We start from the raw sequence: 16,043 nt of genomic DNA, 5'->3' as shown, positions 1-16,043 counted from the left end.
GCCAGTAATTCTGTTTCAGGCGCCAACTCTTCAATCCCAGTTTGTGCATCACCTGGACCATGTGAAATCATGAAGGACATTGTGCGTGAGTTCTCTTTGTGGGGAATTAGGAACTGGGAGCAAATTGTTGTATCAACTAATTACTCCACTTACCAAGGTAGCAGTAATAAGGGTTTTCCGTAGGTTTTGCAATCAGGCCCTTATAATTAGGGTGAATGAAAAGACACATGCATGTTCCTAATTTAGGGAGACATCACTGAAGACAAAAGGCCCAAATCAAAAACGCAAATCTACATTGGGAGATCTCTGTACAGGTAGAATAATCCTGGGCATTGACATAAATATCCACCTAAAGGCAATTCAGCAATTCCCTCAGTTGCTTTACAGCAAGTAGAAGGAGTCCATGTCTCCACCCCTTTACATGAGGGTGGTGGGAGCACATACAGCTCAAAACGTGACATTAAAGGTATTACACATAACCGTAGAGGACTATTTAGGTACAAATCAGCCAAACGTAGGGGCATATTTACAAGCCCCTTCGCCACCTTGGTGCCACCATAGCGTCAATTTTTTTTATGCTAAGGCGGCGCTAAGGTGGCTGCTCTGTTACGCCATATTTACAAAGTGGCGCAATGCTGGCATTGCGCCATGTTGTGACCCCTTGCACCACTTTATGCAAGGGGGGCGTTCCGGCGCAGGGAGGCCCAAAAAAATTGTGCAGTGGAATTGACAACATTTCATGGCATCATTTTTTCCATCATTTTTAACGCCTGCTCAGAGCAGGCGTTAAAATGACGCACTCATTATATTCAATGAGCCTCCCTGTGCTTTGCTACACTAGTGTCAACATTTTTGATGCTGGTGTAGCAAAGCGCCACAATAGCAATAGATATTGGCTACCACCCTAAGTGGAACAGTCCAGAGTGGCAGCTAGTAAAGTACCACCCTGTTAGCCAATATCACAGTTCCATGACCCTCCTTTCCCTGGCAGGACTTAGCTGGACCCTGCAGTAACTTGACGCCAGCAGCCGAATGAAGTAGAGATCCACCTACCTGTGCAAATGGTGAAGTTTCCACACTTGGTCCAGCTTTTAGGGCAATATTGGTAACTTTGCCCATCCCTATGTGTGTCTACCCCTGCTGCCCACACCCTTTAAGTTAGTCTACCTAACCGGAGTTTGGAACTCACCCTTTGCTTTCTGGAGAAGTCCTAAACATGGACCAGATTCGCTCATAGATACATCTTGGTGGAAGAAGTTTCACCAGCGGTTCAGCACAGGGCAGAAATGACCAGTATGTCTCATTGGTATTACCAAGCATGCTGTAGGCTTAGGGGGCTGGTTTCAGAGCAGGGTGGGCTACCATCACCATACAGTGATTCCATATTCCCATCATAGGCATGGCCTCCTGGTGTGTGGCCTGTATTGTACTTTTTAACCATGGCTGGTTTGGGTTTCTAGTACAGCTCCAATTATTCATCAAGATTTATCATTTTTTTCAGAAATCGGCAAATTTTCTATTACCACCCAACTCCAATTGAGGCCCAAATACTCTTCATATTTCATCTAAGTGTTTTTGTTGAGGTACTAGTCTATTGCTGAGAAAGACTTAAAGAATCAAAACTAGTAAACAGAAGGCAACACTGGTAGAATTTGTGACCTTAATGTACTCTCTTTCTTCTTCTCTTTCTTGACAGTTGAACTGAAATTCAATTTGGATCAGTACGTGAGCAAGCGGTACCCAGGTCTGGTCAAAATAGTTCGCAACACCAAGCGGGAAGGCCTGATTCGTGCCAGAATCCAGGGCTGGAAAGCGGCCACTGCCCCAATCGTGGGATTCTTTGATGCTCATGTGGAATTCAACACTGGCTGGTAAGGAATCAATTTTCACTGTACCCTCTGAAAATGCATATGCAAAGACGTTTTTGGATATTTGCATGCCCCACAAAAGGCCAGAAATACCCAAAAATAAAAACCTGGCTGTAAGACCGACTAGACTGTGGTGCCTTTAAAATGCCACCTTCTGTTGATGCACACCAGAAGTATTCACACACTTTCTGCATTGATTTTTAGCCCATACAACTTGCAGATGATCAGTTGTTTCCTGGTGGTGTCCATACTGGAAACTGGAGAAATCCAAGTGTTTACTGTGCCTTTCATTTTGTAGTGAGAATCTAAGAATAGAAGGTATTTCACTAAACCATGCCTGTTCTTCTGGTCACATAAGACATACTCTTATTGAAGTATTTAAAAAGAGAAAATGGCTACCAAACACAACATAAATTCTGGGATTTCATATTTTTTATTTTTTTGTTTGCAGTTTTATATAACATGAACTCGACCCAAAGGTATTGGAGCGCTTTATATGAGCACTAGTTGCATTACACAAGGACACATTCATTTTTTTTTTGTAGGCACAGAGAGATTAAGTAATTTGCCCAGAATCACAGGATGTTGAGTCGAGGCCCGAACTCAAAATGACCTTTGACCCGATAGTGACCCACACAATCATTCATTAACTGGTATGGCCTAAAGTGGTCTGGGAGAAATTCGTTTAACAAGCGTTGGCAATCTCAATAGGTCTGCCTTATGAATCAAAGTGCCATTTGTGCTATTGATTTTGATGTAAAACAACTCCACTGCATACTGCTCAATGCAATATCTCTCTGCAAACATGCCACAGAAATATGGGACACAATACCCACCCTCAGCCCAAATCTGATGTTAATCACCGAGACCTGGCTCACATCCACCTCGGCTCCTTCTTCACCTGCACACCCCGCAGGGCTTCAAGCTGATCCACAAAGACTGCCACACAAGCATGGAGGCGGCATCACTATCCTGCATAAGGATAGCCTCCTTTGCACTGTCTTCAGAGGAAGAAACATCTCACATCATGGAACACCTAAAGTCGACACCAGAACAACCATCAGGGCAACCCTCGCATACAGACCCCCAGGGCCACACCCCACCTTCTGCAAGGCCATCACTGACCTCATTGCCCCCCTAGCCATCGACTTGACAGACTACATGTTTTAGGGGATCTGAATTTCCACCTAGACGACCTCAAGGACCACAACTCCACCAATCTCCTAGACAACTTTAGCAACATCGGACTCAAACAACTAGTCACCAGCCTCACACACACATCGGGACACATCCTTGACCCCATCTTTACAGCCAGCGATAAAGACCGACTACCACCTGGTACATTTCGTCATAACCTGCAGACCAGAGCCATCCACCACACCCTCACACCACCTCTCTGCAGATGGGGAAAAAAATCATCACAGAGGCCCAATGGACCACCGCCCTCCACTCCAGCAAACCCATCCTCTCTGGCAACCTCGAACAATACGTCTACAATCTATCCGAATGGATCATCCAAGGAGCCAACGAAAACGCCCCCAAGAGGAAATCCACTTCCAGAAGATCTAGCAAGCCCGCAAGGTGGTTCACCCCCGAATTCCAAATACTCAAGAGAAAATGCAAACTGCTAGAGAAACAGTGATGCAGTAGCAGGGACCAAGCAGACTGCACCACCTTAAAAAATGCTCTGAACAAATATCATCTCCACCTCAAAGAAGCAAACAAGGTCACCCTACTCAGCCGCATCAATGAAAGACCCAACCGCACAGAGGAACTCTTCAAGATTGTCAAGGAGTTCTCCTGCCCTGCAGCCACCAAAAACACAATCCAACCAACTCAGAACCTTTGCGACTCTCTAGCCGACTACTTCCATGACAAAATCACAGCCATCTACAGAAACTTTCACCCCCAATCCACCAGCATCAAACACCAACTGACACCATCAGGTGACTCTCCTAACAACCTGATCACCAACTGGAAGCCACTATTTATCCTGGAAATAGCAGCCCTCATGAGCTCTACCCAGTCCGGCTCATCCAACGACCGATGACCACATTACATTTTCAACCTGGGCTAGAAGGAAATCAGCAGCATCCTCCCACCCATCCTCAGCACATCCATCAGGACTGCCACCATCCCCGAAGCATGGAAGCAAGCAGAGGTCAAGCCAGCCGACCCCTGCAAACTAAAAAATGACCGCCCCCATCTCACTGCTTCCCTTCCCAACTAAGGTCCTGGAAAGGGCATCAACAAACAGTTCTCCAAACACCTGAAAAGACACAATCAACTGGACTCCTCCCAGTGCAGCTTCTGCTCCAACTACAAAACAGACACTGCCCTTATCATTGCAACAGATGACATCAGGACCTTCTTCAACCATGGAGTGAAGGCAGCCTTGATCCTCCTCAACCTCTCTGCTGTGTTCGGCATCATTTCCCATTACACCCTCACTGTCAGACTCCACCATCTCTGGGCCAAAGCAATGCCCTCAAATGGATCCACGCCTTCCTCATAGGCTGCTCCCAGAGAGCCTGCCTCCCTCCTTTCACCTCGGCACCAAAGAGCACCATATGCAGCGTCCCCCAGGGATCCTCACTCAGTCCCACCTTTTTCGACACCAACATGACGCCACTGGCCGAGATCATCCATTCACACAGGCTCAACATTTTCTCATACACCAATGACACCCAACTCATACTCTCCCTCCCTGAAGACCACACCACCTCCAGAGACAGCTTCAGCAATGGCTTGACACACTCATCGATTGGATGAAATCCAACTGCTTGATACTGAACATGGACAAGACAGAGGTGACCATCTTCAGAGGCAATCCTCCCCTTGGGACGACTCCTGGTGGCCCTCTACGCTCGTACAGCCCCCGATCCCCACTGACCAGGCCTGCAACCTAGGCATCATTATCAACAGCAAACTCACCTACAAACAACAGATAAACACAGTGACCTCCTCCAGTTTCCACAACCTCCACATGCTATGGAAGATTTTCAGATGGATCCCCACCGAAACGAGAAAGACTGTCACCCAAGCCATCATCACCAGCAGACTGGACTACAGAAACACCCTTTACTTTGGACTCCCCTCCCAGCTCCTCCACCACCTACAGACAATCCAGAACGCAGCGGCGAGACTCATTCTGGACCTCCCCAGATGGACCCGCATCACCCCCCACCTCAGAAGTCTCCACTGGCTACCTGTGCATGAAAGGTGAAAATTCAAGGTTCTCACCATCGCATACAGGGCCCTCCATAAGATCGAACACAATCTCATCAACAACAGACTCTCCTTCCACTGACCCACCTGGGAACTCCATTCAGCAACCCTTGCCCAAGACCCGAGAATTAAACGCAGCTGCTGCAGAGGGTGCTCTTTCTTATACCTCGCAGCCAAGACCTAGAATGACCTCCCACCCCACATGTGCACCATGCACAACCTCCTTGACTTCAGGAGGAAGCTCAAGGTATGACTCTTTGAGGAGAAGTTTCTGATTTACAATGACTACCCTCAACGCCGGGGTACTCCCCGGGGTAATAAGCCATGCTTTACAAAACTAATCATTGATTGAGTGATGGTTTTTGGCACTCAATAAGTCATACATGCAATTTGTCACTCATCGTTGCAGTACTGCATCCATTCATTCATCCATTGACTCATTCTTGCATTTATCCTCCAAAACAACTGCAATAAAACACACACAAACCCAACAAGATATGCGAGATAATTTAAAGAATACAAGTAAAAAAATAAGAAAACGTGGTGTTGTCTAAACATGGTGGGCATCCTTTGATTTTAATGATTGCTTTTCAATATCAATATGTCAGGCCTACTGCCTTTATTGTAAATTTTAATTATGAACAATCAGGCATAGAGCCTTTATCATTGTCTTGTTACTATACTCAACTCAAACCTAGTGTTTGGATCACACAAGGCAACCATCAGGTATAGCACAATAAAATGACAAATGTGTATAAGATTACAATTGTCTAAACAATTTAAAATCTCTACTTATAAAGGCTAATAAGGATTACCATAGTGTAAATCTTCTATCCCCATGGTTTGTTCATGTGTCATTAAAATCTTTGCCTACGGTAATCTCCATGAGTCTATGTAGCAAAAGTACCTGTTGACAGGCTGTAACACAGTGTAATAATAACCCACCCTTAAAAGCCTATTGCCTTTAACGCATGCTTGGTACAATAAATTGGCCTATTTGATTTGTCATATCTTTTCATTATAAACAGACTATATTTTAGTACTATGACAAAGAACTTGATTTAGAGTTTGGTGGAGGGGGTTACTCCATTACCAACGTGACAGATATCCCGCCCTCTGTATTACGATTCCATAATAGCCTATGGAGATAGTCCTACGGTGGACGGAATACCGTCACATTCCTGACGGAGTAACCTGGCCGCCAATCTCTAAATCAGGCACATAGCTTGACCGAGTAAATTGATAAGCCCTATAGCCTTTGCCATTAGCTTGACACTAAACCCAACACTATCTTACTGAAGCACACATAAGCTGGCAACCATCACACATACAAATCACAAATATGTACAGAACTACAGTGGGCCAAACAATATACAGCTCATAAAAGGGCCTAATAAGAATTATCACAATGAAATCCCTCAGGATTTCTCAGAATCCATGTCCAGGTCCAAAACTCTTGCCAACTATGATAACCTACAATATTACATGTAATGAAATGTCTGTGTATGGCCTGTGACACAGTGTAATAAAAATTCACTGTTGGCGGCCTGTTGGCTTTAACACATGATTTTCACAAAAAGCCAGACCTGTTGCCTTTGTCCACATTTTTCATAAAAAACAAAGAAGATCTGTGGCTTCTGGCATAACTTTTCTTACTGCGCCAATCAGGTTTATTGCTATTATTATAGGCTTGTAACCTACTGAATGAGTGTTAGCATTCCCACAATGCAACCATCAGGCATATAGTCAAGAAATTACAAATGTATACACAATTACGGTTGGGAAAGCAAATTGCTTTCTTCCTTAAGAGAGGTTATTAAAGATTATAGTAGTACATGGCTTCTATCAGTAAGATTTCTTCTGGTATATCACCAATGCCAAAACCCTTGCCTGCTATGGTAATCTATGACATTCCAAGTAATAAAATACCTGCCTAAAGGCATTAGCACACTTTAATAATAATCCATCCTTAAAGGCGCATTGCTTTTAAGACATGATTTTTACAATAAGTAGATCAGGCCTACTGGCGTTATCACACCACTTTATAACAAATAGATCAAACCTATGGAATCTGTCATGGCTTTCCCAATTAAGTGAAAAGGACTGACACCTTTACCATTGTGCTTTACTCCTTAACCAGGAGACATCTATTCAGGAGCACGTAAACTGGCAGACATCATGTATACAGTAATACAACTTAAAATTTGTAGAAAAATTAAGTTTGCAAAACAATATACACCCCCCTCTCAATAGTTCCGAACAAGAATCACTAGAGAAAAAAAACAGGGTTTCTCAGAATGGATGACTGACTCCAAAACCCTTGTCTGCTATGGTTGTCTGTGAGAATACATGTAACAGAATACCAGTTTATCGCCTTTAACACAATGCGACCATAACTAACTGTTGCAGGCCTACTGACTTTAACAAATGCTTTTCACAATAAACAGATCAGACCTATGACATCGGACACACTGTTCCCCTGTGCATCAATCAGGTCTACAGCTGTCCACCAGAACCAAGTCCTACTTATTGAGTTTGAGCCTTGCCACAAGCCAAAAACATGAAAAACAAGCACTCTTTAGTGGAAGGACACAACTTCGACCCAATCACATTTTCTCCTCAGACAGACCAACATGTGGGGGGAGCCTAAGCCCTCTCTCCTAATAGTACTGTCAAAGCTCTTTTCGTTGATTACATAAGGGCAATGAAAACTGCTCTGTCGGGCAGACCTCAACAGGCATTAGTAAAACCAATCGGTCTCGCCTATGAGAGGCAGTGGGTTTTGCAAGGTTATATAGCCATGCTGTATAGCAGCATGGATGCTTTGCATCGTGGCTAAAACTAATTTTAAACAGAACTATGACGCAGCCATGGCTGATGCACTTTTTTTAAGTGGATTAGAACTGGCTGCATCAGAGTCCCTTTTCACTAATAATTTCAGCCGTGCTGCATAACAGCCACTCTGCTACATAGCTTGGCTGAAAGCCATTTTCCAGGTCATCGGAAAAAATTCAGTGACAGAGACATTAGTCTTTGCTGATGCTTGTTAGGTCTTGGCACAACAGCCTTATGAGTCTGCGCAAATCAGTTAATCTCCCCAAATGTGAAAAAAAGATGTAATTTGGCAAAAAAACTATCACATAAAAAAAGTAATTGTGCCCAAGTTCATGTCTTAGTGAAAATACATTTGAAAGCAGATAACATCTGGGGTCGTATCATAGAAGTGCCCCGGGGGTGCAACTGGCATGTGCGCCCACTTTGCGTGCCCCTGGGACACTTTGGCATTACAGAAAGGCCCACAGGTGTTTGTACAGCCCTTTCTGTAATACCAATAGAGCTGGCGCACAGATAGCACCAACGCTATCACCAGAGGGTGTTCCCTCATTCGCAGGCCTTGGCTCATGGAAATGAGGGAATCTCTTTGCCTCTGCGCCAGCGCCTATTATAGACGTGGGCGCAGAGGCAAAGAAGCTGTTAGGAGGCGCACTGACAGTGTGACACCATAAAGGTGACGCACTGTCACTGCGCCCCCTGATGGCAGCCCTCCGGAAGGGGGGAAGGGAGCCCTATGGACTCCCAGATTTCCCCTTGCAGGCGGGTGCAGTAATTCACTGCACCCGCCTGCAGGGGGATCCCCCTTAAACGTGTGGGCGGGTTGCCGCCTGCGCAGTGAAACAAGTAGCGACTCTAAATCAGATACTCAATTTTTCACATCAGCGCGGGTTTGCGGTTGCCCTGGGTGCAGCGCATTCATTCTAATACAGTGCACTTCCCTTGTTTGCGCCAGGTGCACCTTTTCAAAGAGGCGCCCGGTGCAAACAAGGAAAATGAGCTGTAGTGTGATACGGACCCAGTTGTAACAATAATAGCGGATAGCGTCTGTTGTCTCAATAAACACCCACTTCAAAGGAGAAAAGGGCTTCTTTGAGGTGTGTGTGCCTAGTAAAACAGCTACAAACGGCAAGAGGTTCAACAAGGGAGACTGGGAAGAAGAAAAACAGAATACCTCCATCACATCACAATCAGTGGAAGGACAGCAATCAAGCTGAAGCAAGTAGTACTTGGTCCATGCTCCACCAAAAGAACAGGAAGTGAAACCAGCATGCACCAGCCAATTAGAAGACAGAAAATAAGATAATGAAGCCAACAAATGGAAGCAATGGGTGGGCTGCGAGCCCCCTGAATGCAATATCTCGCAGGCAAGACATAAAAATCATGTAGTCCTTTGCAGATGCTTTCTTTTCTCTCACTCTTTCTTCTCATTTTAGTGCCATCCATGCATCGTTCTTTCACTTTCCGTGACTCCATATCTCTCGCTTTCTTTACTCTGCCTGTTGCTTGTCCTTTTATGGTCTCTTCTTTTTTCGTTCTTTAGCCTCCTGTATCGCCATATCTCTCGCTTTCTTTCCTCTCTCTGTTCTTTCTCCTTTTCTGGTCTCTCATTTTTTCATTCATTAGCTTCCTGTATAGCCAAATTTCTCGCTTTCTTTCCATTTATTGTTCCTTCTCCTTTTCTGGTCTCTCATTTTTTCATTCTTTAGCTTCCCGTATCGCCATATCTCTCGCTTTCTTTCCTTTTATTGTTTGTTCTCCTTTTCTGGTCTCTCATTTTTTCATTCATTAGCTTCCCATATAGCCATATCTCTTGCTTTCTTTACTCCACCTGTTGCTTTTCCTTTTATAGTCTCTCCTTTTTTCGTTCTTTGCCCTCCCGTATCGCCTTATTTCTCACTTTCTTTCCTCTCTCTGTTCCTTCTCCTTTTCTGGTCTCTCATTTTTTCATTCTTTAGCTTCCCGTATAGCCAAATCACTTGCTTCCTTTCCTTTTATTGTTTGTTCTCCTTTTCTGTGCCTCCCTTTTTCCTGCTTCAGCTTCCTGCTCCTCGTGTCTTTTTCTTTCTCTCCTCTCACTATTTCTTCCCCTTTTCTGTGTCTCCCTATTTCATTCCGTCGCTTCCGCTGTCTCCATGTCTTTTGCTTCTGTCACTGTTTCTTCTTCTTTTGTGTGCCATCTCTACATCATTCTTTGGTTTTCCTTGTCTCCACGTCTCTGGCTTTCTTCCCTGTCGGTGTTCCTTCTCTTTTTCTGTGCTCTCCATTTTCCAATCTTTAGTTTCCCACATCTCCTCGCCTTTTTTTTTTTCTTCTCTCCCTGCTCCTCCTCATTTTCTGTGCTCTTTTTATTTCACTCTTTAGTTTCCTGTCTCTCCAAAACTTTTGCTTTACTTCATCCCACAGTTTTTTTTTTTCCTTTTCTGCTTCTCTATTTCATTCTTTAGTTTGCAGTGTCGCTGTGTTTTTTTTTTCCTTTCTCCATTCTCAGTATTTCTTCTCCTTTTGTGCTCCATTCTTTCGCTTGCCTTGTTTCCTTGTCTCTTATTTCCGCTCCCCTTGCAGCTTCTCTCCTACGCCCTTGCCCCGTCTCTCTCCGCACACCTCCGCGTGACAGGTAACCGCTGTGCGTGAAATGGACAGGCCTGCGCCGAGGGCGGGCTCTCTTTCCGGATGGTCGACCTTGGTCTGCTGACGAGCTGTGACCGTGATGAGTAACAGCGCCGGGTCACTGGCGGGAACCCCGGCGGCTCCCGCATATGCCTCATCGTCTGCTCGCCTTCAGGGGAAGCGCAAGCCTGCTGGCTGCTGCTCGGAAACCTTCAAAGGGCTTTGGAGTTCACCTCGAAAACTTGCACGACTTTGCCAAGAGCAGGCCAAGGTCTAGTGAAACAGCTCCAAACGTGGGGCGTCCAGAAGCAAGCTCAAGGCGCTGCGTCATGGTCATAATCAGGGCCACTGGAGTCATGCGGCAGGGGAGGACCAAATTATGTGGCAGGGTTGACTAATTTATGTGGCAAAAAAAGCAAACAATGTGGCGTAATGCAGCACATTCTGTAAAAATATTACCTAAGTATTTTGTCATTTTTATAAGTTAAAACTATCTGGGCAAAGGGTTCACCTCATTAGTACCAGTTGGACACCCAAATGCAGCAATAAACAAGAGAAAGCTGACAAATCAACCTTTGCAAAGGGCCCTCCATTGCACCACAACACGTGTCACTACCTGCTTCGCAACTTTTGATCCCCTTGAGCCTGAAATAATTGTTTTTGTTAAAATATGCAGAATATGTTGCAAATGACGGGTTGTGTGTCAAATGTGGCAAATCCACATTTATGCAGAAAATGCCACCTGACTGCAAAATTGGATAATTTCATGCTAAAATATGTCGTTAAATGGCAGATTTGCATTTTGGGTAATTTATGTAATTTTCTGGAAATTTTGCACAATTACAGAAATTGAAATTATGCCCCCCATATGTGTCTCCTTTTCCCACAATTGTTCATCCTGTCTTTCCATCATCTTCCTCCTTACTTACTGTCTTCCAACCAACATTCCCCAATCACTTATTTTTGTACCACCGCTTACTACTTTCAAGAATGGGTCCACGGTGATCCAGGGTTCAGCACTCTGTACCCCAAATGATCAACCCTAAAACAGAAGTGACGTGTCTGAGCAAGAGTTTCTAGTCTGGAATGTTGCAGGTGTGGATGAGATTCGAATGACGTCTGTGTAGTCAGGTGAATGTTGAGAATTTCTCACTTTGTGAAAAAGTTTGAAGTTTCCCAACTTTGCACGTTGCTGGCATAGTCCTCCCTCGCCAATCTCAATATTATCTGCTCTTGGACGACCCACCCAAAATGGATGTGGCATCAGTTTCCATGGAAACGTCTTTCCCCACTGTCACCTGGGTGACCCGAGGGAAACTCAGTGGCCACCACAGTGTCCTTTCCTGATGCTAGAGGTTAACCCTAAGACTTCCAGTAGTGATATGGCCCTGTGTGCCCCCCCAAAAACTGATCAGAACCTGCCAGCTTGCAATCATGTGCAGTGGTAGCAGTTTAGGACCAACATGTAGCACCAATTTTCTTCATGTTCGTTTTCAGAGTTGACGATCGCGAAAATTAAAAAAAAAATGTGTCAACTTCACAACTTCGCTCACCTTCAGCATTTCGTGGGTCTCATTATCCAGGGGTACCCAGGGCTGTTTCAGGATAGCATGACCAGAGCAATTGGAAATGTATCTTTGCATCTATTTAAGATGCATCCATTTTTTAACGCAAGGATACATTTTGCACTAAACAATTGGCGCCAAAAGCACAACTGCCCCGAATGACAGCCACCTGCTTTCTGATCATTCATCTCGATTCCACGCTCCATGCTATAATTTTGCCTCGAAATGGGCAATTATGCAGCAACGCATGATGGTATAGGTTTGTGAATTTTGCGTAACACAACATTTCCAACATTATGCCCATTAGACCAGCTTTATTCGAATTTATCCTGGGCCTAATTTAAAGCAGGAATGCATTACATTGGTCCAAAACTGTGGAAACCAGGCTATATCTTCAAGAAGTCCACATGGAGCACATGTACATTTAATTACATTTTATCCTGAAAATCTGGCTTGGATGTGAGTCTGTTTGAGGAATCACCTGTTTTATATAAATGAGCACGTTATGTCTGCTCTGTCTTTTTTGATTTTGTGGTATTGCCAGGTCTCTGTGGTTGTGCTGGCTCTGAACCTTAAATGTAAATGTCACCTGTGCCGGCATATGGGTCCTGTTTGCTCCATCACAGATCCCTGAGATCAGTGTACGTGCCCTGGTCCTACCTACTGGATCCTCTGCACTGATTGGCCAGCTGTGCTGCACAGAACTGCAAGGTTGTTATTGTCATCATCTGTCTGTGCGCGCATGCGTGAGGAAGGTGGGACACGTACAAAGTGCGCAAGCGTGACGCAGGACGGGCACTTTACCTGAGAACTCCACACACAGCACATTAAAAAAAGAAGTCACAGTCTATTGTGAACAACAATACCATCTTCCATGGACCTGCTCTTCTGAATCTATGGTGCATAAAGACACCCTATTCACATCCATGCTATTTCCTGGTCATTCTAATTTGTGGTCTGTGCATGAATCTTGGAGTTAGGTGTGGGTTGTAGCAATACATAAAACCATGTCATCTATTTTTATGTTATAGGTCCCCCCTGTTCAGAGGGGGTCCCTTGGATCTCAGAGAACCCCCACGGCTTTTGCAGGGGCTATTGTTACGCCACTGGCATTATCTAGATCCTTGGTATGGAGCTCTGCTCACTCCGTAGGCGCAGAATTGCCACCCGTGATCAATGCTACGCCCGGGGACCTGCCCACCACCGGTCTTTCATGGGGCCTGGAAAACTAAGCTGCCAGCCTGAGGACCCATGGGAGATGGCATGTGGGGACCATTCTCTTGAGGCACCCAGAGATGCTGAACCACCATCATGCTAGACTTGCAACCACGGGACCCAGCAGAGCTGACCTTTGCTCAGAACGCACCCTACGTGAAACCACATTTGTCACCTCCCACTCATTCTCTTTAATTGTCTGTGTATTAAAAACTTGTGAGGAGCAGGAGGAGGGTGAAGTGGGCAAGATGAAGGAGCACCATGAAAAGAAAAGGCAGACAAGGGCGCCAGGACACACTTTTCTTTGGACCTAAGTTGTAGGGAGACTGCTGCGGGGAGCTCCAGCGCCCTCCTGAGGTCAGCACTAGAAGTGGGTGTAACTCACATAATTCAATGTAGTGTAATCTTGTGTAATTACCTACAGATTTTTTAAGATTACACTTGAATTGCACAAGAAGTGAAATTCAGCCTTTTGAGCTATTTCTTTACACAAAATGCCCCCTTCGCATCCGATATGGGCACAAGGATGCATTTTCCACTAAGAAATAGCACTAAATGCAACAGAACACAAACAGCGAGCAGCTGGTCACGCTCAATAAATGTGCTCTTAAGGTAGGATTTTCCACCAATTTACTACTGGCATTTAGTGCCGTTTTCTTGGTGCAAAATGTACCCTCACATCTAAAGTAGATGCAAGGATGCATTTTGTGCTAAGAAGCATTGCTAAATGAAGCAGAACATAAATAGCTAAAAAACAGTCGTCTGTGCTCGCTAAATGTGCTCTTGTGGTAGGATTTGTTCCCCCAAATTACTCTCAATTACGTAAGCAGGAGAAATTGTGGAATTATCCGAAATTCCAGGTCAAAGAGTAACAGCGAATTGCCGAAATTACTCCGATTAATCTGGTGTAATTTAAATAATTGAAGTTCTGCCGAAGCCGAGTCAGCACACTGGGCTTGGGCCCTGGAAACCAGAATCACAGAATTATTCGGGGGACCTGGATCAGTCAAACCAGTTTTGATTATAAATGTGAAAGAGATTGCAGGTGGGACGGGAGAGTGATGGGCTTGTAAAAGGGATGCAGTGATTACTTTCAAGATCAGACACTGCAGTTCATTTAATTGGCAATTAATGTTTCAGAGTTCTATTAAAGATCATACACAGCCCCTCCCGCCCCCTATAATCAGACACTGTCATGTCTACTACTGTCCCCTATGCACAACGACTGCCATCTCTGCGCCCTGCCCCGTTTACAAAACTGCCCCTCTCCTGACATACTGCCCGCTCTGTAACCTGACCCTTCTGATCACATACTGCCCGCTCTGGAACCTGACCCTTCGGCTCGCACACTGCCCGCTCTGTAACCTGACCCTTCTGATCACACACTGGCCGCTCTGTAACCTGACCCTTCTGCTCATAAACTGCCCGCTCTGTAACCTGACCCTTCTGCTCGCACACTGCCTGCTCTGTAACCTGACCCTTCTGATCACACACTGCCCGCTCTGTAACCTGACCCTTCTGCTCATAAACTGCCCGCTCTGTAACCTGGCCCTTCCGCTCGCACACTGCCCGCTCTGTAACCTGACCCTTCTGCTCACACGTTGCCCGCTCTGTAACCTGACCCTTCCGCTCACACACTGCCCGCTCTGTTACCTGACCCTTCTGCTTACACACTGCCCGCTCTGTTACCTGACCCTTCCGCTCACACACTGCCCGCTCTGTTACCTGACCCTTCTGCTCACACACTGCCCGCTCTGTAACCTGACCCTTCCGCTCACACACTGCCCGCTCTGTTACCTGACCCTTCTGCTCACACACTGCCCGCTCTGTAACCTGACCCTTCCGCTCACACACTGCCCGCTCTGTTACCTGACCCTTCCGCTCACACACTGCCCGCTCTGTTACCTGACCCTTCCGCTCACACACTGCCCGCTCTGTAACCTGACCCTTCCGCTCACACACTGCCCGCTCTGTTACCTGACCCTTCCGCTCACACACTGCCCGTTCTGTAACCTGACCCTTCCGCTCACACACTGCCCGCTCTGTAACCTGACCCTTCCGCTCACACACTGCCCGCTCTGTAACCTGACCCTTCCGCTCACACACTGCCCGCTCTGTAACCTGACCCTTCCGCTCACACACTGCCCGCTCTGTAACCTGACCCTTCCGCTCACACACTGCCCGCTCTGTAACCTGACCCGTCTGATCACACACTTCCTGATTTGTAACCTGACCCTTCTGCTCACACACTGCCCGCTCTTTAACCTGACCCGTCCGATCACACACTGCCCGCTCTGTAACCTGCCCCTTCTGATCACACACTGCCCCCGCTGTTACCTGACCTGTCTGATCACACACTGCACGCTTTGCTTCCTACCCATTTGCGCACACACTGCCCTCTCTACTCCCTGACCTTTATGATTACACTCTGCCTTCTCTGCCCCTTCTGTTCTTTCAATACCCTCTCTGGTCATACATTGTCTTAGCTGCTCCTTGTCTCTCTGCTCACATACTGCCCCGCTGCTCCTGCCCCTTCTGCTCATGTTGTCCCCTTCGTTTCTGTTCATTCTGCCACACCCTGTAAACACACTGCCCTGTCTTCTCCTGCCCCCTTTGCTTACATAATGCCCTCTCTGCACTATACCCAACTTTTCTCACACACTGCCCACTTTGCTCCTATACTGCCCTCTTTGCTTCTACCCCACAGTCTCTGCCTCCTTTGTAC

The 16,043-nt window shown here is 46.0% G+C and overlaps 1 protein-coding gene across 1 annotated transcript in view; it reads left to right on the top strand.

Annotated features, from left to right (window-relative positions):
• The window catches only part of GALNT9 (polypeptide N-acetylgalactosaminyltransferase 9), a 665,915-nt gene that overhangs the window by 337,128 nt on the left and 312,744 nt on the right, over window positions 1-16,043 (top strand). Inside the window, exon 4 of the mRNA XM_069215248.1 lies at window positions 1,697-1,871. Coding sequence (XP_069071349.1) covers window positions 1,697-1,871 — 175 coding nt within the window. The remainder of the gene's footprint in view (window positions 1-1,696; window positions 1,872-16,043) is intronic.

This window comes from Pleurodeles waltl, chromosome 11, assembly GCF_031143425.1.
Source record: "Pleurodeles waltl isolate 20211129_DDA chromosome 11, aPleWal1.hap1.20221129, whole genome shotgun sequence".
Lineage (NCBI taxonomy): Eukaryota > Metazoa > Chordata > Amphibia > Caudata > Salamandridae > Pleurodeles > Pleurodeles waltl.
This window is presented reverse-complemented; position numbering and strand designations above follow the sequence as displayed.